Raw genomic sequence first — 23,742 nt, forward strand, 5'->3', positions numbered from 1 at the left:
GGCAGTTATTCTCGCCCACACCAGTACTTGAAAATAACTTGGTTCAGGGAACATTTAAAACATTGATAGCAAATTCAACAAATCGCAATGTTATTAAAAAAAAATGAGCCTCAAAACATAGCTCAGAAAAAGCTACTGCAAATGTAGGCATTTTAGGCCACAAAAACTACAAATATATGCAGTAAAACCCTAGGGGTTGACAACCTAAAACACTGAAAGAGCCATATTGTGGCGGTATAGCTCGGTTGGTAGAGTGGCTGTGCCAGCAACTTGAGGGTTGCAGGTTCGAGTCCCGTTTCCGCCATCCTAGTCACTGCCGTTGTGTCCTTGGGCAAGACACTTTACCCACGTGCTCCCAGTGCCACCCACACTGGTTTAAATGTAACTTAGATATTGGGTTTCACTATGTAAAGCGCTTTGAGTCACTAGAGAAAAGCGCTATATAAATATAATTCACTTCACATATTGGACCAAAAATACAAAAAACAAATCTGTCTGGAGCTGCAAAAAATTAAAAGCCATAAATGAGTCTTATAATGAAGGCATTACATGATGTAGGTGTCTATATTAGCTGTAATAGCCTACTATCAAAATGACTATGTGTCGCAGGCTGAAACAAATCTTCGTTGACAGAAATGTTGAAAACATTGCACACAAACAACTGAAATGCAACCAACATTCAGATACTGTAATATGTCATGAGACATGCAAAACTAAATTACCATATTTCCTTAAATTGCCCCCGGGGTGCTAATTAATTTAAAACCTCTTCTCACTGCTGCGCTTACCAAAACATGCGGTAAAAGTAAGCATGCGCTAATTATTTGAAAACCTCTTCTCACTCCGGCACTTACCAAAGGTATGCAGTAAAAATTTGAATGTGATGTAAGCTTGGACCTTAAATCCTACTGAATAGCTCTTAATATTCTTCCCTTTATGCGATTTCAAATTACCGGTATTGAAATCAGCCTCCTCCATTTTGAAAATGATGACAGGGGAAGTGTCACTCGTGACGTCACGAGTTTGACCAGGCGGTAATACTAAGCATGCGCTAAATATTTTGGGAAGCGAGTTAGACCCGGCAGTAATTCAAGGCAGGCGCATACTGTATACCCTGCGGCAATTCAAGGAAAATACGGTATATACAAAGAGGATAAAAAATAAAGGAAATTAATCAAGCTTAATATACTTACAAACAAACCATAATGATGTAATATGTACATACAGCTAGCCTAAATAGCCTTATCAGCAATTCAACAAGTCAATAACATTAACGAAGCGCACTTTTGTGCATTCACGCACGGTATGAAACTTTTGGTGGACAAAATGAGACAAAAAAAGCGTGGAAGATTTTACATCTAAACAAACTGTTGCATCACAGTCCCCCCACACTATGTTGAGTTCAAGAACCGCCAAAATTAGTAGGACAAAACGATGTTCACCAAACACTCATATCAAACATATCAAACTGTGGGCTTTAATAATAATAATGATAATGGATTAGATTTATATCGCGCTTTTCTATTGTTAGATACTCAAAGCGCTCACAGAGAAGTGGGAACCCATCATTCATTCACACCTGGTGGTGGTAAGCTACATCAGTAGCCACAGCTGCGCTGGGGTAGACTGACGGAAGCGCGGCTGCCAGTTTGCGCCTACGGCTCCTCCGACCACCACCTATCATTTGTTCATCTTCATTCACCAGTGTGAGCGGCACCGGGGGCAAGGGTGAAGTGTCCTGTCCAAGGACACAACGGCAGCGATTTGTATTTAATAGGTGGGAAGCGAACCTGCAACCCTCAGGTTTCTGGCATGGCCGCTCTACCTACTACGCCATGCCGCCCCGCTTTCTAACAATTGGGAAGGTTTGTGTCATGGTTCCTTATCTTTGTTCAGAAATAAGCTTAGGATAGCAATCAAAGCTAGATATATCCCTCCCATTTCCACTATCAGTATCAACTGACGAATGATCAACAACAATGACTGTGTTTACAAACAAAGCCTACCATAATGGTCACTAAACAGTGGGCTTTCTAACAATTGGGAAGGTTTGTATCATGGTTGTCCTCAAACAAAAAACATTCTAAAACAAAAAAAATATCGTCCCCCTATCTTTTTCCATTTTCAATCTTTTTTCAAAAATGCTCCAGGGTGCCACTACAGTGGCGCTAAAGAGCCGCGGGTTGCTGACCCCCGCCCCAAAGGGACTGTTTCATGATTATCATTAAACAAATATATATTAAAAATACAGTATATATCATTAAATGATATATATCTTTAATATATACAGTATTTGTTCATCTATCAATGTCACGCAGCAACATATAGTGAGAAAAAAAAGAAATGCTCTTGCACTAGATAACAAAAGGTACATAATTAACCCGTGTATGCACCTGTTGCCATTAATACAACACAATACATCACTTTTTGTGACGGGTGGGGATTTCTGCCCTGAATAGTTGGCATCAAGTTTGCATGTGGAAGTGTGTGATCCGTGGTCTGATTGCATGTTGTTCTTTCCATCCACCAGCAGCACCTGACACCAAAAAGTCACTTGAATTTAAACCAATACAAAACAAAGAAATTTCAGCCGCCATCTTACACAAACTCCAAAAAAATCCTTCAGTCCTTGGCTCAGGGCTGAGGAGGTCTATCCCCCACTGTTTTTCAGAAAGCTGCCGGGCAGCCGCAGCGTCTACGCCCAGATGCACAATGAGAAGGAGCAGGAGATGACCAGCCCTGTCAACCACAGCGAGGACACGCAGCACATCATCCAGGGCGAGGAGTTCATCGACGACGACTTGGACTCGCAGACTCTAGGTAACGCCAGAGGTAGCTCCGCCTTCCGCTCCCTTATACGGACTACTACTAACCACTGCTACTAAACACCCGCCACTCAAGGTACTGGAATACTTTGGTATGATTCATAATAACTTTTTTTGCATGAATAAATTAGTCTGCAGTTTTTTGTTTTATGATTGAAATCCAAACATATCCATTCAAATATGCCCGTTTCCTTTACTATATCGCCCTGTCTTGTTGCTAGGCAACCATTCAGGTGTAGTCCTGAGCGTCAACTCCAGAGAACTCCACAGCTACCGGAGCAGCTGATTGCTGCCATGGCAACGTCCGACCAGCACTTCCTTCTCCTTTTCCTCCCAGGATACTCTACCTTTCCAAACGTGGTGGAGGGACTGTATCTACGGGCTCCTTCTTCCAAGGGATGGCAGCCATGTTGCTTTTTAACCACGTCTCGTAACAACTCCGGTTGTGGATGCTGAGCAAATTTTGTGAGTTCTTGAGTTGGGGTGTCCAAACTTTGTCCTCTGGGCGCCAGAAAAGGTATGCCAGGCAATATACAGGACTGTCTCAGAAAATTAGAATATTGTGATAAAGTCCTTTATTTTCTGTAATGCAACTAAAAACATGAAAATGTCATACATTCTGGATTCATTACACATCAACTGAAATATTACAAGCCTTTCATTATTTTAATATTTCTGATTATGGCATACAGCTTAAGAAAACTCAAAAATCCTATCTCAAAACATTAGAATATATTTCCTCGGAACAAGTTAAAAAAAAATGATTTATAACTGCAAAACAAAATTAAACATTTGAAAATGTCAATTGATGCACTCAGTACTTGGTTGGGAATCCTTTTGCACGGATTACTGCATCAATACGGCGTGGCATGGAGGCAATCGGCCTGTGGCATTGCTGAGGTGTTATGGATGCCCAGGATGCTTCAATAGCAGCCTTTAGCTCATTTGCATTATTGGGCCTGGTGTCTTTCAGCTTCTTCTTCACATTAAACCCACAAATTCTCTATGAGGTTCAGATCAGGGGAGTTGGCAGGCCAATGGAGGACAGTAATGCCATGGTCAGTACACCAGTTACTGGTGGTTTTGGCACCGTGGACAGGTGCCAGATCATGCTGGAAAATTAAATCATCTCCATAATCAGCAATATTAAAATAATAAAAGGCTTGCAATATTTCAGTTGATGTGTAATGAATCCAGAATGTATGACATTTTCATATTTTAGTTGCATTACAGAAAATAAAGGACTTTATCACAATATTCTAATTTTCTGAGACAGTCTTGTATGCTACAGTTATCTGGACCAAACAATAGCTTTGCTATACATGACAGAGCAAATAGTTACAGTAAATTATATTTGACATAATGTTCTTAAGGGTTACGTTCCAAGAATGGGTTAGGGTTGGATGAGGAAAAATACCCAGAGAAGGCCCCAAAAGGCATATATTTCATACTGTAAGGTCTGCAACTATTGAACACATCCTAAATTCAGTTGAACATATTAAGGAACAACAGGCATACATCACACAGTATTGTACTTACAAAATGTACAATTACCGTATTTATCGGACCATAGGGTGCACCGGATTATAAGGCGCATTGCTGATGAGTGGGTCTATTCAGATCTATTGTCATACATAAGATGCAAAGGATCATAAGGCGCATTAAAGGCATCGTATCAGGATTTTATTCTAAATAAAAATAACAATAAAACACGTCCTTGTGGTCTACTCTACTTACATGTAATGGTGGATAAAATGTTGCATAGATTATGTTTTACAGATCACCTTCAAGTCGCTTTCTGACGGTCGCTTTAGGATGTGCCGTTTTGTGGGCGGTCTTATTTACGTGGCTCATCTTTGTTTTAGCGGTGTAGTGTGCAAGGACGAGAGTCGAAAGAATGTCAGTAGATGGAGCTAACTGTTTTAATGACCTTCAGACTTAACTTGAATCAATAACGGAGCAACATCTCATCCGTGGCTCACTAGTGCAACAGCAACGCTAGAAATGTGTCCCGAGAAAAATCGCCCGGCCAGAAGTCTCTAGTTTAATAACTGAAGTTCAGTTGGTGAATTATGTAAACCCACAAAACAGGTAGTTTTTAGCGCTTCCATAGCGAGTCTACTGACAGATATAAGTTAGAACTTTACGCTACTTTACATTAGAAATGCCCCATAACTGGAAGATAGTGGGAAAACAAGCTTATAGACTATGGCATTGACATAGACTACAATGGCGGACGTGCGCAAATTTTCAGGACTTATGCAGATCCCAAAAACAGATCAGCAGGTATCAGAAGGAAAGAAAAGTTGGTTTTGCGTAATATTGCAAAAAAAAAAAACGACAGATAATGTGTCCGCTAATGGGGGCCATTTTGCGGTCCTCATACACACACCGTAATAATACTCGTACTTCTGACTACATTAGCCGTAATGCGTCGATAATCCATTAAGCAGTGCGGCTTCATAGTCGTACTAAAACATTTTTAAAGATTTTTGAGCGCCATGTGTAATGTTCTGTATTCTCTATGGAACATTTAAAAAGTTGGTGTTGTTTACTGGCGTCATGTTGCAGTCTACACGTATCTCTTATGTGTGACTACCACATCTACTGGTCACACTTATCATTACACCATGTACCAAATAAAATTGCTTCAAGGTCGTTAAACTCAACCAGAATTATTCCATACATTAGGCGCACCGTTGATTTTTGAGAAAATGCAAGGATTTGAAGTGCGCCTTATAGTCCGAAAAATACAATACATCTTGTCAAAGCATCTTCCTGCTGGAAAATGTTGAGTGACTTGATTTGTATGACAGCGCCCTCTTCAGGATTCATAGCTGCAGTACTTTTGCCCCTGTACATGATGCCATCAAAACACTTGTTCCATTCTCATTAAAAAAACATGAATTATTTACAATTTATTGAAGAGAACAGACATGTTTGAGGGAGCAAACCCAACCACAAAAACGCAAACACTTTACTGTGCTTATTAATATTTCATCATTACTAAGATGACTTAATGAAGGGCCATTATAAGAAGAAACTGCAGGCTGCACTTTGGACACCCCTGTCCTTGGATAACTCAAAGCAACCACTAGAGGGCAGTGTTTCACTATTTGTATTCCTGCCAATGACAAAGTTGCACATCCTATGGCGTTCTTTTTTTATTATTTAGAATTCTCATGGGTTTGTATTTATTTGTGGTACCAGCACAGCTCCTCTTCCTCTTTGACATGGACTTGTTGATGAAGGCGTCCGTCTGGACAAGTTCAGTAAGTGGACATATTTAGCCTACGTTAGGCCTAACCCGCAGTGGAGCAGGTTCCATGTAAATGTGTAAATAGAACTGAATCTCCACTTTGTTCAAACCATTCTTTCACTTCAGTGTTTTACACAACGAGTTGTTGTTCAGATTGACCACAAGCTTCTTGGTTTTCACAGTGTTCTCCTTCAACTTGATAACGGCATCCTATTTTGATACGATTGCACAGTGAAAACGATGAATATTTTTGATACACTTGTCATATGTCTTTTGAAGGCATTATTTGGCTTCACTTATTGTGTTAAAAGTCTCAAATGTATTGGGACACATGCAAGGAGTGACCAAACATGAGATTTGTCTCATACGGAATATCCAAGTTGTTTACACCATGTACAAAACCCAAAACCAGTGAAGTTGGCACATAGTGTAAATCGAAAATAAAAACACAATATAATGATTTGCAAATCCTTTTTAACTTATATTAAATTGAATAGACTGCAAAGACAAGATATTTAAGGTCCGAACTGGAACACTTTTGTTAACCCATTTTAAATTTGATGCCTGCAACATGTTTCAAAAACACTGGCACAATTGGCAAAAAAAGACTAAGAAAGTTAAGGAATTTTCTTCAAACACTTATTTGGAACATCCTACAGGTGAACAGGCTAATTTGGAACAGGTGGGTGCCATGATTGGGTTTAAAAGCAGCTTCCATGAAATGCTCAGTCATTCACAAACAAGGATGGGACGAGAGTCACCACTTTGTGAACAGATCCGTGAGCAAATTATCCAACAGTTTAAGAACAACATTTCTCAACGAGCTATTGCAAGAAAATTTGGGATTTCACCATCTATGGTCCGTAATATCATCAAAAAGTTCAGAGAATTGGGAAAAATCACTGCATGTAAGCAATGAAATTACGGACCTTGAATCTCTCAGGCGGTGCTGCATCAAAAAGAGACATCAGTGTGTAAAGGATATCAACACATGGGCTTAGGAACACTTCAGAAAACCACTGTCAGTAACTACAGTTTGTCGCTACATCTGTAAGTGCAAATTAAAACTCTACTATGCAAAGCCAAAGCCATTTATCAACAACACCCAGAAACGCTGCCGACTTCGCTGGGCCAGAGCTCATCTAAGATGGACTGATGCCAAGTGAACAAGTGTTCTGTGGTCTGACAAGTCCACATTTCAACTCCGGACCAAAAAGGAAAAGAACGATACGAATTGTTACAGGCACAAAGTTCAAAAGCCAGCATCTGTGATGGTATGGGGGTGTATTAGTGCCTAAGGTATGGGTAACTTACACATCTGTGAAGGCACCATTAATGCTAAAGGGGACAAACAGGTTTTGGAGCAATATACGTATACACTCTATTCAATAGCATGTAAGTTGAAAAGGATTTTCAAATCATTGTATTTTGTTTATTTACTAATTACACAACATGCCAACTTCACTGGTTTTGTATGTAGTTCCTGACAGTGTAGTACTGTTCCAAATCTAATACTGTCCTGTCAGCACAAGAGCAGGCAATCATGCAAATTTTAGAATTGATCCAATCCATTACCAAGTAAATACAGGATCTGCATATGTGATACTGATATTGATATTTGTCAAGATCCTTAACATATTTTGCCTTTAATTTTTGTATAATATATATAATCAGACTAAACAAATATATTAGCAAAGCAATTGATCCATGAAGAGGCGTGTCCCAAGACTTTTGAGAAGTTTCACTTCTACATTAGTCATGTTTTGTACATATTTTCATGCTTGCCCTTTGTTTTCACATGGTGTTATTTCCCCACAAAACAGGAAAAGAAAGAACCTTCAGTAGACTCAAATATGCACAAAAGCACAGATACCACACTTGTTTTCTGAATTTATTTTGTACTCTTTGATGTTGTTTTGCTATTAAAATGTTATCATTAGGAATAAATTACTCCCAATAGCGTCTGAGGCTGATTCTATCCCATCACCAAGTATACATACTGTATGTTAATGGGGTGCACTTTACCTCCTGTGACCTATATTAAAGGCCTACTGAAATTAGATTTTCTTATTTAAACGGGGATAGCAGGTCCATTCTATGTGTCATACTTGATCATTTCGCGATATTGTCATATTTTTGCTGAAAGGATTTAGTAGAGATCATCGACGATAAAGTTCGCAAATTTGGGTCGCTAATAAAAAAGCCTTGCCTTTACCGGAAGTAGCAGACAATGACGTCACATGTTTGATGGCTCCTCACATCCTCACATTGTTTATAATGGGAGCCTCCAACAAAAAGAGCTATTCGGACCGATAAAAACGACAATTTCCCCATTAATTTGAGCGAAGATGAAAGATTCATGGCTAAGGATATTAATAGCGAAGGACTAGAAAAAAAATAAAAAATAAAGTTAAAAAAAAAAAGGCGATTGCATTCAGATGTTTTTAGACACATTTACTAGGATAATTCTAGGAAATCCCTCATCTTTCTATTGTGTTGCTAGTGTTTTAGTGAGTTAAATAGTACCTGATAGTCGGAGGGGTGTGTCCACGGGTGTGTTGACGCCAGTGTCTGAGGGAATTAGTCACGGCAGTGCAGAAGCTCCGCTGATCTCCGGTAAGAGGCGACTTATTTCCACAATTTTCTCACCGAAAACTGCCGGTCGACATGTAGTCGTGATCCATGTTCGCTTGACCGCTCTGATCCATAGTAAAGCTTCACCTCCGGGAATTTTAAAATAGGAAACACCGTGTGTTTTTGTGGCTAAAGGCTAAAGCTTCCCACCTCCATCTTTCTACTTTTGAGTTCTCCATTATTAATTGAACGTATTGCAAAAGATTCAGCAACACAGATGTCCAGAATACTGTGTAATTGCGCGATGAAAAGAAACGACTTTTAGCCGCAAATGGTGCTGCGCTAATATGTCCCCTACAACTCGAGATGTCACGCGCACGCGTCATCACACGCGTCATCATTCCGCGACGTTTTCAACAAAAATCTTTGCGGGAAATTTAAAATTGTGATTTAGTAAACTAAACCGGCTGTATTGGCATGTGTTGCAATGTTAATATTTCATCATTGATGAATAAACTATCAGACTGTGTGGTCAGTAGCAGTGGGTTTCAGTAGGCCTTTAAAAGTGAGTGTTTTTCTTTGTATTTGACTTATGTATTTAACTTTTTTTTTTTTTTAATCGAAAAGAAGTTAAATACAAGCAGAAAATTAATTCTAATGAAAAAAAAATCCAATATTAAAACATTTTAGAAAATACAAATATATAGCTGTGGTTAAGGTATTTAAATTGTATTCAATTCAAAAAGTGCAGTGAAAATGCACTCTCAATTGGCCGCCAGCAAGAATATCCTGCTGTGCCTTGTGACTTTTGTGGAGCACAGTTTAGGCTCAGTTGTAAAAACAAAAAAAACACAAATTCAGCTCAACAAATGTTATAATCAATGACGTAGGCCAGGGGTCCCCAAACTTTCTGACCCGGGGGGCGCATTGGGTTAAAAAAAATGTAGCCGGAGGCCATATATATATGTGTGTGTGTGTGTGTGTGTGTGTGTGTGTGTGTGTGCGTGCGTGCGTGTGTGTGTATTATATATATATATATATATATACATATACATATATATATATATACATATATATATATATATATATATACATATACATATATTTATACATATATATATACATATATATATATAGATATATAGATAATGTATCTATATATATATATATAGATATATATACATATATATCTATATATATATATATATATGTATACATATATATACACATATATATATATATATATATATATATATATATATATATATATATATATATATATATATATATATATATATATATACATATATACATATATATATATTAGTTGTGTAACGGTACACAAAAATGTTGGTTCGGTAGGTACCTTGGTTTAGAGGTCAAGGTTCGGTTCATTTTCGGTACAGTAAGAAAACAACAAAATATAAATTTTTGGGTTATTTACCAAATTTGTAAACAATGGCATAATATACATATACACACAAGGTCCAATAAGATAAGGCTCAGAATGGTTTCTTAACAAAACCTTTCTACATATAAAGTGCTTTTTTTGATTGATTGATTAAAACTTTTATTAGTAGATTGCACAGTACAGTACATATTCCGTACAGTTGACCACTAAATGCTAACACCCCAATAAGTTTTTCAACTTGTTTAAGTCGGGGTCCACATTCATCAACACCGCCTGCCGTGTGAATAAATGTTTAGAATGAAGTTGATGAATCCAGATGGATCTCTATTACAATCCCCAAAGAGGGCACTTTAGGTTGATGATTACTTCCATGTGTAGAAATCTTTATTTATAATTGAATCACTTGTTTATTTTTCAACAAGTTTTTAGTTATTTTTCTTTATCTTTCTCTCCAAATAGTTCAAGAAAGACCACTACAAATGAGCAATATTTTGCACTGTTATACAATTTAATAAATCAGAAACTGATGACATTTCACTTCTTTATCTCTATTTTTCAACCAAAAATGCTTTGCTCTGATTAGGGGGTACTTGAATTACAAAAATTTTCACAGGGGGTACATCACTGATAAAAGGTTGAGAACCACTGTGTCATGAGAGTAGCGTATGTGTGTGCCTGACCCTTTAATATTAGATTAGATTAGATAGTACTTTATTTATTCCGTCAGGAGAGTTCCTTCAGGAAAATTACAATTTTCAGCACAATCCCATTCAAGATCAGACAAACATTACAGGGAGACAGAACAGGATCGCTGCCGGGTCTGCCGGCTTCCAGCGCCCCTTACAAAAAAGATGACATACAGGTAAACAAGGGGGGTTGGGGGGAAGAAGAGAAGAATAGAAGATTAAAATAAAATTAAAAAAATCGGTCTTAGCCTGGGCCCTGGAGTGGGGGTGCAGACTGATGCCAAGGGAAGAAAAAGAAAAAAAAAAAAAAAAGTGTGACAATATGTGACAGCATGTGACGTCAGTGAGTGTGTGGGCGAGCGAGCGAGGTGAGGGAGTTTAGCGCGAGTGCGGCTAGTGTTTTGTTGGATTGGCTGCGTGCAAGACCTCAGTAAAGCCACGATAATTGCCGCACTCTTCATTTACCCTGGAGTCCGGAGCTGTGGAGACCCACTGCCGGGCAGAGTGAAGGGTTTTGCCCCCAAGAATACATCAGCCCTGGAGAAGTAAGTGTCTCCCTGGACACTCTTGGAGCCGGAAGCAGGAAAGGTGCAACACATGTTTGATGTGTTGTCAGAAGCAGCTGCTGAACAATCTCAGTAAACCTCCATCCTCCATTGTTGTATCACGCAGCCAAAGTGTTCCCAAACGAGAGATCTTAACGAGGCAGGAGGGTCTTCCAGCTCTGGCATGTTGTCCTAGCCTGGTCGCTGCTAGCATGTGTACTCGTTCGGTACACCTCCGAACTGAACCGAAACCCCCTTACCAGAACGGTTCAATACAAATACACGTACCGTTACACCCCTAATATATGTATATATATATATATGTATATATATATATATATATATATATATACATATATACATATATATATATATATATATATATATATATGTACATATACATATACATACATGCATGTATATATATATATATATATATATATATATATATATATATATATATATATGTAGGTGTGGGAAAAATCACAAGACTACTGTTTCATGAGGGGTTCCCTCAATCATCTGATGATTGAGGGAACCCCTCATGAAACAGTTCTGTAGAGATGAAGTAGTCTTGTGATTTTTCCCACACCTACATATTGCGCTCTACCACGGTATCGAGCACTATTCTCTGGATAATCCAATCAAGACATATATATATATATATATTCATATATATACACACATGTATTTTTTATTTTAATTTTTTTTCCAAGATGGCGCTGCTGTAGTGGTTGCTGTAGGCAGGAGCTCTGTGCTCTTGTGTCATCCTTTTGTGTTTCCCTCTTGTTTTCATGTGTTATTATATTTTTTTGCATTTTGGTCCGGGACCCTTTGGGACTGTGTGACAAGGGGTGGCACTTTCGTGACCTCTGTGGTGCTTTTTTTGTGGACTTCTGGATCTGCCTCCTGGGAGCCTTTTGGCCATGGAGACCAGCTGCTGGGTCTCTGCTACACCAGAGTCTGTTTGGAGGGACTGGAGGAGATGCGGATGAGGGGGACAGGGCTGCGGAGCTAGCACTGAGCGCTGGGACGGAGAGGCTTCGCGATTTTTTATTTTTATTTTATTTTAATCTTCTATTCCCCCCCTGTTTACATGTATGTCATCTTTTTTGTAAGGGGCGCTTGAAGCCGGCAGACCCGTCAGCGATCCTGTTCTGTCTCCCTGTAATGTTTGTCTGATCTTGAATGGGATTGTGCTGAAAATTGTCATGTTCCTGAAGGAACTTTCCTAATGGAATAAATAAAGTACTATCTAATCTAATCTAATGTGTATATATATATATATATATATATATATATATATATATATATATATATATATATAGTAATTGTAGATGTGGAAAGACTCCTCACATTCATAGCATCCACGTTTCCCCAACGATTTCGCCACTGAAAGAACACGCACTTGACGTCATGTTATCGTTGGGAAAATGCATTTTGAGACAATATGATTTGCCTGAGCTTCTAGGAGACACGAGTGGTAGAAAATAGATTGATGAATGGGTGAGAAAGGACATATTAAAAAAATAATAATAAAAAACGTATATTTTTTTTAACTTGGGACTTCCCACAGACCTGATTTTGGACTGGGCCGTAGTTTAGGGACCACTGACTTAGGCAGTACTAATAAAATGCTGCAAGTCGAAGGGGACCCATATAGGGGGAAGTTCAACAATTCCATGAGGCTGCAAAACAACGTGTCCAACGTGGACCTTTACGGGGCCCAGTATGATGAAGCAATGCACCCTGCCATACTCAGCAGAGCCTAACATCTTTCTTGCGGACTTAGCGTCTTTTTCTTTGTCATCTGTCTGTGAGAACTTGGCCTACGAGAAGGAAGGAGTGTTGTTTCCGATCCTGGCGAGAGGACATGTTCAGAAAAATTTGGAAAAAGCCAAGAATTGTGAGGGCCTAACTGTCACAAAGCAAGACAAGCCTGTCAATAGCTCAAAGTGTTACACCACAAAATGTGTTATTAGAGCTTAAATAACCTCCTGAAACCAAGCCATGAATGTTTTTCAACTTTTCTTACCCCCCCTGCAAATTCCAGAAAGCAGAAGTTTAAAAGGTACCATTCAACAACAATTGGCCACCTCAAATGTGACCCCGAGAGGGACAAGCGGTAGACGATGGATGGAAATGCAATAACCATTCAAAAAGCGCCAACAAAAATCCATTTACATTTTGTGACTTGAACATTAACCAAGTATTAGTGTTATTGTTATTATAAGCGCTGACGCAGACAAACTATAGCCGCGACGTGACCACGTCAGGGTGTCCCTATGTTTACATCATCGATTGGTCTGCTGTTTCCTTGCTCCCTGTAAATTTATTCTAGATCATAAATCATGCATCTCACCTGAAAAGTAGATGGCTGAGGATATAATCTTACAAGTTGGGACACTTTGACCCCACAATGGCAGCAATGAGCAGGAGAGCGACACACCTCAGAAAAAAATGGCTGCACAAAATTTAGCTGGGTTACGGGGCATAGCATGGTCACAGTGATTTGGATCAAACCCTTATCTAATTTTTGACACTTCCTGAAAGTTGCACCAAATTCCATCCATAGCTTTTTGAGCTATGGGTGGAATTTTGGAATGTTGCCTATTGTTCACAATCATTATGAAATACATGATGGATTTTAATTTTTTAATGCATTCTAACTCGTAAATAAAAGACTGCTTAAAGCAGAACCAATGGGAGGTCCACTATTTTGCCCAAAATACCCAATAAAAACATTCAGAAAGCGCTAACAATACTCCATTAAAGGCCTACTGAGACCCACTACTACCCACCACGCAGTCTGATAGTTTATATATCAATGATGAAATATTAACATTGCAACACATGCCAATACGGCCTTTTTAGTTTACTAAATTGCAATTTTAAATTTCCCGGGACTTTTTTCTTGAAAACGTCGTGTAATGATGACATGTAGGCGTGACGTCACGGGCTGTTATGAATATTACCGCTGCGTACACACACAGCTAAAAGTCGTCTGCTTTAATGGCATAATTACACAGTATTTTGGACATCTGTGTTGCTGAATCTTTTGCAATTTGTTCAATTAATATTGAAGAAGTCAAAGTAGAAAGACAGAGTTGGGAAGCTTTAGCCTTTAGCCACACAAACACACGGTGATTCCTTGTTTAAAATTCACTGAGGTGAAACTTTAGTATGGATCACAGCGGACATGGATCCCGACTACATGTCAACCAGCAGGTTTCGGTGAGAAAATTGTGGTTAAAAAGCCGCCTCTTACCGGATATCAGCTGAGCTTGTGCCGTCCATACAGCTGCCGTCGACTCCCCAGAGACACTGCGCGTCAACACCCGGTCGTGGACGTACACTTCCGACTATCAGGTACTGTTAAACTCACTAAAACACTAGCAACACAATAGAAAGATAAGGGATTTCCCAGAATTATCTTAGTAAATGTCTTTAAAAACATGAATCCGTCTCAATGCAACGATATTGCAATCGCGTTTTTTTTTTTTCTAGTCCGTCGCTATCAATATCCTCAAACACGAATCTTTCATCCTCGCTCAAATTAATGGGGAAATTGTCGTTTTCTCGGTCTGAATAGCTGTTTTTGTTGGAGGCTCCCATTAAAATCAATGTGAATATATGAGGAGCCATCAACATGTGACGTCATCGTCTGCGACTTCCGGTAGAGGCAGGGCTTTACTCCAGTTGCGAACTTTATCGTGGATGTTTTCTACTAAATCCTTTCGGCAAAAATATGGCAATATCGCGAAATGATCAAGTATGACACAGAGAATGGACCTGCTATCCCCGTTTGCATAAGAAAATCTAATTTCAGTAGGCCTTTAACGTTTCGTGACTTGAATACCAACCAGGTTTTAGTAATATTGTTATTATAAGCGCTAACGCAGACAAACTATTTATAGCGGCGCCGTGATCAAGAGTTTGTGTGCCAATGTCGACATGATCGACTGATCAGCTGCTTCCTCGTTTCCTTGCTCGTCAAACTTTATTGTAGATCATAAATCATGCCTCTCACCTGGATAATAGAAAGAAGAGGACGTATTCCGTCAAGTTGGTACAATTTGACAGCCAATTTAGACAAGGAAATGGCGAGAACAACACAAAATGAATCTTGGTTCTTTCTCCACTTTGTGAGGATTAAGAGTCACTCTTCATCTAAATGGAATGAACATCTTAGCAGTCGGCATTCTAATTACAGTCGACCCTGTACAGTAAGTGATGTTTTATTATGTTCATTTATTTTATTTTTTTTAATGCAATCTAACTCGTAAATATAAGGCTGCTTACAGCGGAGCCAATTGGAGGTCCACTATTCCGCCCATAAAACCCAATAAGAAACATCCAAAAAGAGCCAACAATACTCCATTTACATTTCGTGACTTGAATATTAACCAGCTATTAGTAATATTGTTATTATAAGCGCTAACGCAGACAAAATATTTATAGCGGCGCCGTGATCAAGAGTTTCATGCCAATGTTGATATGATCTGCTTTCTCGTTTTCTTGCCCGTCAAACTTTATTGTGGGTCATAAATCATGCCTGTCACCAGGATAGTACAAGAAGGAGGACGTATTCCGACAAGTTGGTACACTTTGACCGCCAATTTAGACCTGGAAATAGCGAGAACACAAAAAGACGCTTAGTGCCTTCCCCCCTTTTCCTTATGATAAAGAGTCATTCTTCATCAGAATGGGATGAACATCTTCGCTGTCGGCATCCTAATGACAGTAAGTGATGTTTTATTATGTTTGTTGACTCTCATGAAGGCTACAGTGAGTAATAATCAATGATGTTGAAAAAAAAGTTTTGAGTGATTTCAATTTCAATTATGATCTTATGATGATTTTATTTTAAAATTTTAATTTTGGTCCTTTTTATGATTATTTTGATATTTTCATTTTTGCTTTTTTGTCATTTTCTGTAAAGCCCTTTACAGGCCTACTGAAACCCACTACTACCCACCACGCAGTCTGATAGTTTGTATATCAATGATGAAATATTAACATTGCAACACATGCTAATACAGTCTCTTTAGTTTACTAAATTGCAGTTTTAAATTTCCCGGGAGTTTCGTCTTGAAAATGTCGTGTAATGATGACGTTGCGCAAGACGTCACGGGTTTTTAGGAAGTATGAGCGCTGCACACACACACACAGCTAAAAGTCGTCTGCTTTAACGGCATAATTACACAGAATTTTGGAGATCTGTGTTGTTGAATCTTTTGCAATTTGTTCAATTAATATTGGAGAAGTCAAAGTAGAAAGATGGAGTTGGGAAGCTTTAGCCTTTAGCCACACAAACACACGGTGATTCCTTGTTTAAAATTCATGGAGGTATAACTTTACTATGGATCAGAGCGCGGTCAAGCGAACATGAATTACGACAGAATGTCAACCAGCAGGTTTCGGTGAGAAAATTGTGTTTAAAAAGTCGCTTCTTACCGGAGAAAAGCTGAGCTTTTGCCGTCCATAGCTGCCGTCAACTCCCCTGAGACATTGGCGTCAAGACACCCGTGGAGACACACCTCCAACTATTAGGTACTATTTAACTCTTAAAAATCTAGCAACACAATAGAAAGATGAGAATTATCTCGTTTTTTGTTTCTTTTATTTGTTTTTTGTTTTTCTAGTCCATCGCTATCAATATCCTCAAAAACAAATCTTTCATCTTCGCTCAAATTAATGGGGAAATTGTCGTTTTCTCTGTCCGAATAGCACTTTTTGTTGGAGGCTCCCATTCAAACCACTGTGAATATGTGAGGAGCCCCCACATGTGTGACGTCATCGTCTGCGACTTCCGGTACAGGCAGGGCTTTTCTCTTAACACCGAAAGTTACGAACTTTATCTTGGATGTTCTCTACTAAATCTTTTCAGCGAAAATATGGCAATATCGCGAAATGATCAAGTATGACACATAGAATGGACCTGCCATCCCCGTTTAAATAAGAAAATCTCATTTCAGTAGGCGTTTAAATTGCCTTGTGTATGAATTGCACTCCATAAATAAACTTGCCTTGCCACAATGCTCATGTTTTAACAGTAAACAAAATGCACAACACTCATGTTACCGGTTGAAAAGGTCACAAGGCTCACGACACTAACTGTCGAAAAAAGTGCACAATGCTTATGTTAATAATATAAAAAAGTGCACACTGCTCGCGTTGTTGACAGTATAATCAAACGCTGCACGATGCTCTCGTTACCTGTATGTGTGTCCTTTGCGTGTTTACTCTGGGTACCAGTGTCCCTGGAAGTTCTCCCTAAGAGTGTTCACAAGCTTCTCCGTGAAAAGTGAAGTTCCATTTCTGTCAGCTGAGAGTCCTCGCTCCATTTTAATGATCGCTTTCTGCCTTCAAGCTGCGTGTCCAATGGCGTCTGTGTGAGTCTTTTATACAGTAGCGTGTCATAATATCAAAGGTGTAACGGCACAAAGGAGCATCCACAAATAGGAAGCCGCGAACGATGACAGGTGATGATTTGAAATAAAACCGTTTTGCCCCCAGGAATGCTCAGCTAGCAACATTGACCAAACAGTTGGAAAAGTGCCACTAAACACAGATTTGCCTTATGCTGGGATTTAAAAACATTTTTGAAACTGTTGCGTCGGACCAGCTCTTCCTTCTAGGGAATCTAAGTTACTGGTCAATCCCAAGTTCTTTCGATGACATATATGCTGAGTAAAAAAGACCATTGAGACAGAATTTGAATATGTTCAAGTTTTGCTAAAGGTTTAGGAGGTCAACATAACCAATACATTCATATCAGCTACACCTACTCAGTGGCCTAGTGGTTAGAGTGTTCGGGAGGTTGGGAGTTCAAACCCTGGAGGAGTCATACCAAAGACTATAAAAAAAATGGGACCCATTGCCTCTCTGCTTGGCACTCAGCATCAAGGGTTGGAATTGGGGGTTAAATCACCATAAATGATTCCCGGGCGCTGCACCGCTGCTGCCCACTGCTCCCCTCACCTCCCAGGGGGTGATCAAGGGGATGGGTCAAATGCAGAGGCAAATTTCACCACACCAACGATAACATGACGTCAATGATTCTCAAACTGTTAGTACGTGGGCTCCATTTAGTGGAACGCTAAAGGATCACTTGATTAAAGTACAGTGTTGTATTTTCCCATATTCAAACAAAATGTTACTGTTCAAACTGTGTTTAATGTTAATATGGCCAAAATATTAAATCCATTAGTTAAATAAAACCTCAGCCCACGGTGGACGAAGATTGTCCAATTTTAGTGCTGAGCGCGTATGCAGGACTCAGAGTAAATATGTTACTTACATTTGTTCATTACATCAAATTTGTTATTTTGCTCTAAAAACAGAAATTATTGAACAATTTATTTCTCACGAATTTGTTTAGTACAAAACATGCATACAATGTAATTCAAATTTGATTAAAAAAAATAATAAAAACTTGTAAAAATAAATGGAATAGAGTACAGGGGGCTTTAAAATACAATTCTGCTTAGGGCCCTAATTTAGCTTGGGCGGGACTGGGTGTCACCACTACTAAAAACAAGTAATGATGAATAATGCAGGCCATGTGACTTACTCCTACTGCTAAGATAGCGAATGTAGTTTTGGTGTCTGCAACTCTGCAAGCGGGAATACCTATGACAGGGTGGGAAAATATGTATAAGTTGTGGGAAAATTTATATAAGTTAACAACTTACATACACAGCATATTAATATGGGGTACGTGTGCGTTGACACAGGCATTGAGCTAAGGATTTGAACCACTCCAGCCTCTCTGTGAGCCCATTTTGTGTTTGTTGTGAATGTATTTGAAATGAATGAGGCATCCCAAGCAGAGATGACAAGCATCGTGACATCATAAACGCCAGCGCCGCAACACTCCACCACAGAGGTGACAAGCACTTTGATGACACCACCTCGGTCCTCGCCGCCACCTCTCCACAGAGGCGACAACCGCTCTGTACACATCATGAGGCGCCGCGGTACAACACGACACCACCACAGTCCGCGTCCCAACAGAGATGACAGGCCTTTTCACTTCTGTTGCCGCCGTTTGTGAGGTGTGTGCCGTCAACCCAGCGGATCGTACTGTGCACCAGCACGCATGGCGCACCGCCGCGGGGATGAGGGCGACCGTGGGCCCGGAGCAGCTTACCAGGCGTTTGTATCTATGGAGTGTTTGCTGGAGAAGCTGCTCATTCTAAACTATGAAGAGGAGGTCCTCGCCAAACACAACATAAGGAACCTGTCTAGACATTACTTTGTGTCCAGTCCCTACCTCGAGGCCAACTCGGGTGAACAGTTCTACATGTTCACCATCATCGCCTCCTGGCTCATCAACGCCGCAGGCAGGCCGTTTGATGAGAATATGGAGTGCGGAGAGCCCAGCGCCACCATATCGGACATCCTCGCAGAGCTGCGGGCTTTTGGCGTCCGTGTGGACTTCCCGCCCTCCAAGCTGTTGTCCGGCTCAGGCGAGCATGTCTGCTTTGTCCTCGACAGACTGGCTGAAGAAGCTTTGAAGAAGAGAGGCTTTTGCTTCAGGAGCCCAAAATATCCACCAGAAACCACAGAGGAACCCCTTGTGGTGGAGGACGACGTGGAACTCACCCTTGGCAACGTGGAGGAGGAGGCGATTGAGGAGCTGGATGATGACGAGGAGAATGCGATGGACTTGGAGGCCTTAAAGTTACGCAGCACTCAACGTGAAGTGTCCTCCGTAATTACAGAAATACTTCAGCCCACAGTGGACGCGTCTGAGTGGTACCTGGAGGTGGAGCGAGTCCTTCCGCAGCTCAAAGTCACAATCAAAAATGACAACAAGGATTGGAGGGTCCATGTGGAACAAATGCACCAACACCGAGACGCCATCTCGTCTTCCTTCAAAGAGGCCAAGGGATATCTGGAGAAGCTGCGGGAGGACATCGGAAAGACTTTGGAGAAGGTCCGCAGTCGAGAGAAGTACATCAACAATCAGCTGGAGCACCTCGTCCAGGAGTACCGCAGAGCTCAAGCTCAGCTCAGCCAGGCGAAAGAACAGTACCGGCAGGCCAGCGAGAATCTGACGGAGAAGGCCCGCATCCTAGCCGACATGGACGACGAACTAAAGCGGGTGAAGCAGGAGACAGAGGAGAGGAGCAGCAGCATGTCGGACAAAGCGCCGCTAGTCAACATCAAGCGCTGCGTCGCCAACCAGAAGCAAGAGATCGTACAGCTCAGCAAAATGATCGCCAGTCAACGCTTGCAGATGAAGAAGTCCAACAGTTTACGGGACACCATCGACTTTACAGAGACACCACGCTTTTCACGCAGCTCAGACGTGTGGACTTGGGATTCATGAACGTCATCCATAATGCACTTAAAAACATTCAGCCATTAGGGTGAGCTGGAGCCTATCCCACGGTGATTCAAACCCAAACATCTTGACTGTGAGGCACACGGGCTAGCCACTACTCTGCCGTGCTGCCATGACTGTGTCTCAATGGAAGACTTCCATCAGTACACTTCAATAAGTAGTACTTACACTGTGTACTTAGTTCCTGAGAGTGCAAGTTTTGCACTCCATTACTGTCGTTGCACACTTACTGGAAATGACAATCACAGTGTTTACGATTTAAGTGACTGCATCAAAGGCATCTTTCCCCTTCTGCCACTTTGAAGCCAACCATTTTGACTGTTTTGAGTACTGTACTGACAGTGCGCTGCATTATGCTGTACTTCTCAGTGTGAATGCACCCAAAAGTGTAAGTACATAAGTGAGTGCATTGAATGCAGTTAGTACAGTTTTTAGTTTTATACTTACATTACATTAATGTGTATAAACATGAAAAGTAAACTTTTTAATTTGGGCGTATCTCTGGGTGACAGTATGTTTTCATGGTATTTTAATAAAAATTGCCAAGGCATGATGTACAGTAAGTTCAGGTGTAATCACCAGGTTAGGGTTGTACGGTATACTAGTATTAGTATAGTACCACGATACTAATGAATTATATTCGGTACTATGCCACCTCTAAAAAGTGCCGGTACCTCACTACCCAACCCCCGGTGTCGTCACATTATGACATTGCTGGTTTTACGAGCAGACGAGCATGTTCGGCAGCACACAATCACGGAGTACTTACAAGCAGACACAGTGTGTAGACAGAAAAGGGAAAATGGACCCATTTTGGCTTAAAAACTAAAGATAAAGGTGAAGATATAACACTGAAATGCCCTCTGGAAAAGGTGCTTTAAGACATGGCTAGCTAGTTAGCGGTTAAAGTCTATCTGCAATCAGCAGTGTTTTAGCTACTTCTAAATCTCCAATCCTTGTCTCCATGGCGACAATTAAAGTAAATGTCTCACAAGTATCATCCCTGCAGTACAAGGAATAGCTAAACATGCTTCACTACACACTGTACGTAGCTCGCCGGTAAACAAATGCCATTGGTGGACCTGACATCCACTCTAATTATACCAAGTACAGAAGCATATATGGTCTACTATGATTAGAACAATATTTAGCATCACAAAATCTTCTTTAGTTTCTTTTAAAATTGATATTATGTTTATAAGCTCAGGAAATATGTCCCTGGACACATGAGGACTTTGAATATGACCAAAGTATGATCTGGATTGATACCCAAATGGGTGGTATCATACAAAACTAAAGTATCCCAACAACAGAAGAAAAAGTGATCATTATATTTGAACAGAAGTGTAGACAGAACATTTTAATATATTAACAGTAAATGAACAAGTAGTTTAATAATTAATTTTCTACCAATTGTCTTTAATAATTTTGACAAAATAATAGAATGATAAATGACACAATATGTTACTGCATACATCAGCAGACTAATTAGGAGCCTTTGTTTGCTTACTTACGACTAAAAGACAAGTTGTCTTGTATGTTCACTAATTTATTTAAGGACAAAATTGCAATAATAAACATTTGTTTAATGTACCGTTTGATTTTTTCTTAAAATAAACCCACCAATACCATTTTTTTGTGGTCTACTTTACTTAGAAAAGTATCGTAAAGTATCAAAATACATTTTGGTACCGTTACCAAAATATTGGTATCAGGACAACAATACACCAGGTAGAGTAGTTCAATTTTGCATTCATGTTTTTATCTTCCATCCATCTATTTGTCTTGTCAGAAATTATTTTTAAGTATTGTTTGTAGGGCTGCGAATGTTTGGGTGTCCCACGAATCGATTCAATATCGATTCTTGGGGTCACGATTCGATAATATATCGATTTTTTTCGATTCGATTCGATTCTCGATTCAAAAACGATATTTTTCCGATTCAAAACGATTCTGTGTTCATTCAATACATAGGATTTCAGGAGGATCTACCCCAGTCTGCTGACATGCAAGCGGAGTAGTAGATTTTCTCTTAAAAAGCTTTTATAATTGTAAAGGACAATGTTTTATCAACTGATTGCAATAATGTAAATTTGTTTTAACTATTAAACTAACCAAAAATATGACTTATTTCATCTTTGTGAAAATATTGGACACAGTGTGTTGTCAAGCTTATTAGATGCGATGCAAGTGTAAGCCACTGTGACAATATTGTTCTTTTTTTTAATTTTTATTAATGTCTAATGATAATGTCAATGAGGGATTTTTAATCACTGGTATGCTGAAATTATAACTAATATTGATACTGTTGTTGATAATGTTAATTTTTGTTTACCCAATTTTGGTTTGTTCTGTGTCGTGTTTGTGTCTCCTCTCAATTGCTCTGTTTATTGCAGCTCTGAGTGTTGCTGGGTCAGGTTTGGTTTTGTAATTGGATTGCATTGTTATGGTATTGCTGTGTAGTGCTTTGTTGGATTAATAAAAAATAAAAAAAATAAAAATAAAATTAAAAAAATAATAAAAATGAATCGATTTTTTAAAAATGAGAATCGATTCTGAATCACACAACGTATTCGAATCGATTTTTTCCCACACCCCTAATTGTTAGTATATTTTTGTGTACTTGTGATCCACAAGGGTTTTTTTTTTTTTTTTAAAAAGAGTTATGTCATTTCAACTCATATGGGATAGGATTAGGGCTGCAACAACTAATCAATTAAAACCGATTATAAAAATAGTTGGCGACTATTTTAGTCATTGATTCGTTGGATGTATGCAATGCGCATGCGCTGAGGCTCTTTTTTTCCCCCCCTAAACCTTTTTTTATAAACTGCAACATTTACAAACAGCTGAGAAACAATAATCAAAATAAGTACAAAAACAGTACAAAACAGCGCCAGGGCGGCACTGAGGCTACGTCTCATGAGGTGGCAGTAAGCCAGCCAATGATGTATCATGTGCAGCTCACGTGACCACGCTCTCTCATTTGCTTGGAAATATTGGAAAAATGGCGGAAAATAGTACTGATAGTTTGGCACAGAAACATCTGGAGTTTAATGCTGCATTGGAGAAAAGTGTACAACCTAA

At 39.6% G+C, this 23,742-nt stretch overlaps 2 protein-coding genes and 1 long non-coding RNA gene across 8 annotated transcripts in view; 2 read left to right on the top strand and 1 right to left on the bottom strand.

Annotated features, from left to right (window-relative positions):
* sorcs2 (sortilin-related VPS10 domain containing receptor 2) overlaps positions 1 to 8,034 on the top strand; it is a 498,151-nt gene extending 490,117 nt beyond the window's left edge. For 2 of the 4 annotated variants that reach the window (XM_061913816.1, XM_061913819.1), the window contains 2 exons: positions 2,627 to 2,901; positions 3,047 to 8,034. In XM_061913816.1, the coding sequence (XP_061769800.1) occupies positions 2,627 to 2,885 (259 nt within the window). In that variant the 3' untranslated portion in view covers positions 2,886 to 2,901; positions 3,047 to 8,034. The remainder of the gene's footprint in view (positions 1 to 2,626; positions 2,902 to 3,046) is intronic. The other 2 variants (XM_061913818.1, XM_061913817.1) reach the window with 2 other exon arrangements.
* LOC133560839 (uncharacterized) overlaps positions 1 to 23,742 on the bottom strand; it is a 52,712-nt gene that overhangs the window by 16,523 nt on the left and 12,447 nt on the right. The window contains exon 1 of one of the 3 annotated variants that reach the window (XR_009808531.1): positions 17,520 to 17,708. The exons of the other annotated variants lie outside the window; for them this stretch is intronic. This is a non-coding gene — a long non-coding RNA (uncharacterized LOC133560839). Of the gene's footprint in view, positions 1 to 17,519; positions 17,709 to 23,742 lie in introns of those variants that run through there. 3 annotated transcript variants of the gene reach the window in all.
* LOC133559907 (intraflagellar transport protein 57 homolog) lies at positions 19,260 to 21,501 on the top strand. Its single transcript, XM_061911907.1, has one exon. It carries the CDS (start codon positions 19,405 to 19,407, stop codon positions 20,638 to 20,640), a length of 1,236 nt encoding a protein of 411 aa, XP_061767891.1. The 5' UTR covers positions 19,260 to 19,404; the 3' UTR covers positions 20,641 to 21,501.

Source organism: Nerophis ophidion, linkage group LG10 (assembly GCF_033978795.1).
Source record: "Nerophis ophidion isolate RoL-2023_Sa linkage group LG10, RoL_Noph_v1.0, whole genome shotgun sequence".
NCBI lineage: Eukaryota > Metazoa > Chordata > Actinopteri > Syngnathiformes > Syngnathidae > Nerophis > Nerophis ophidion.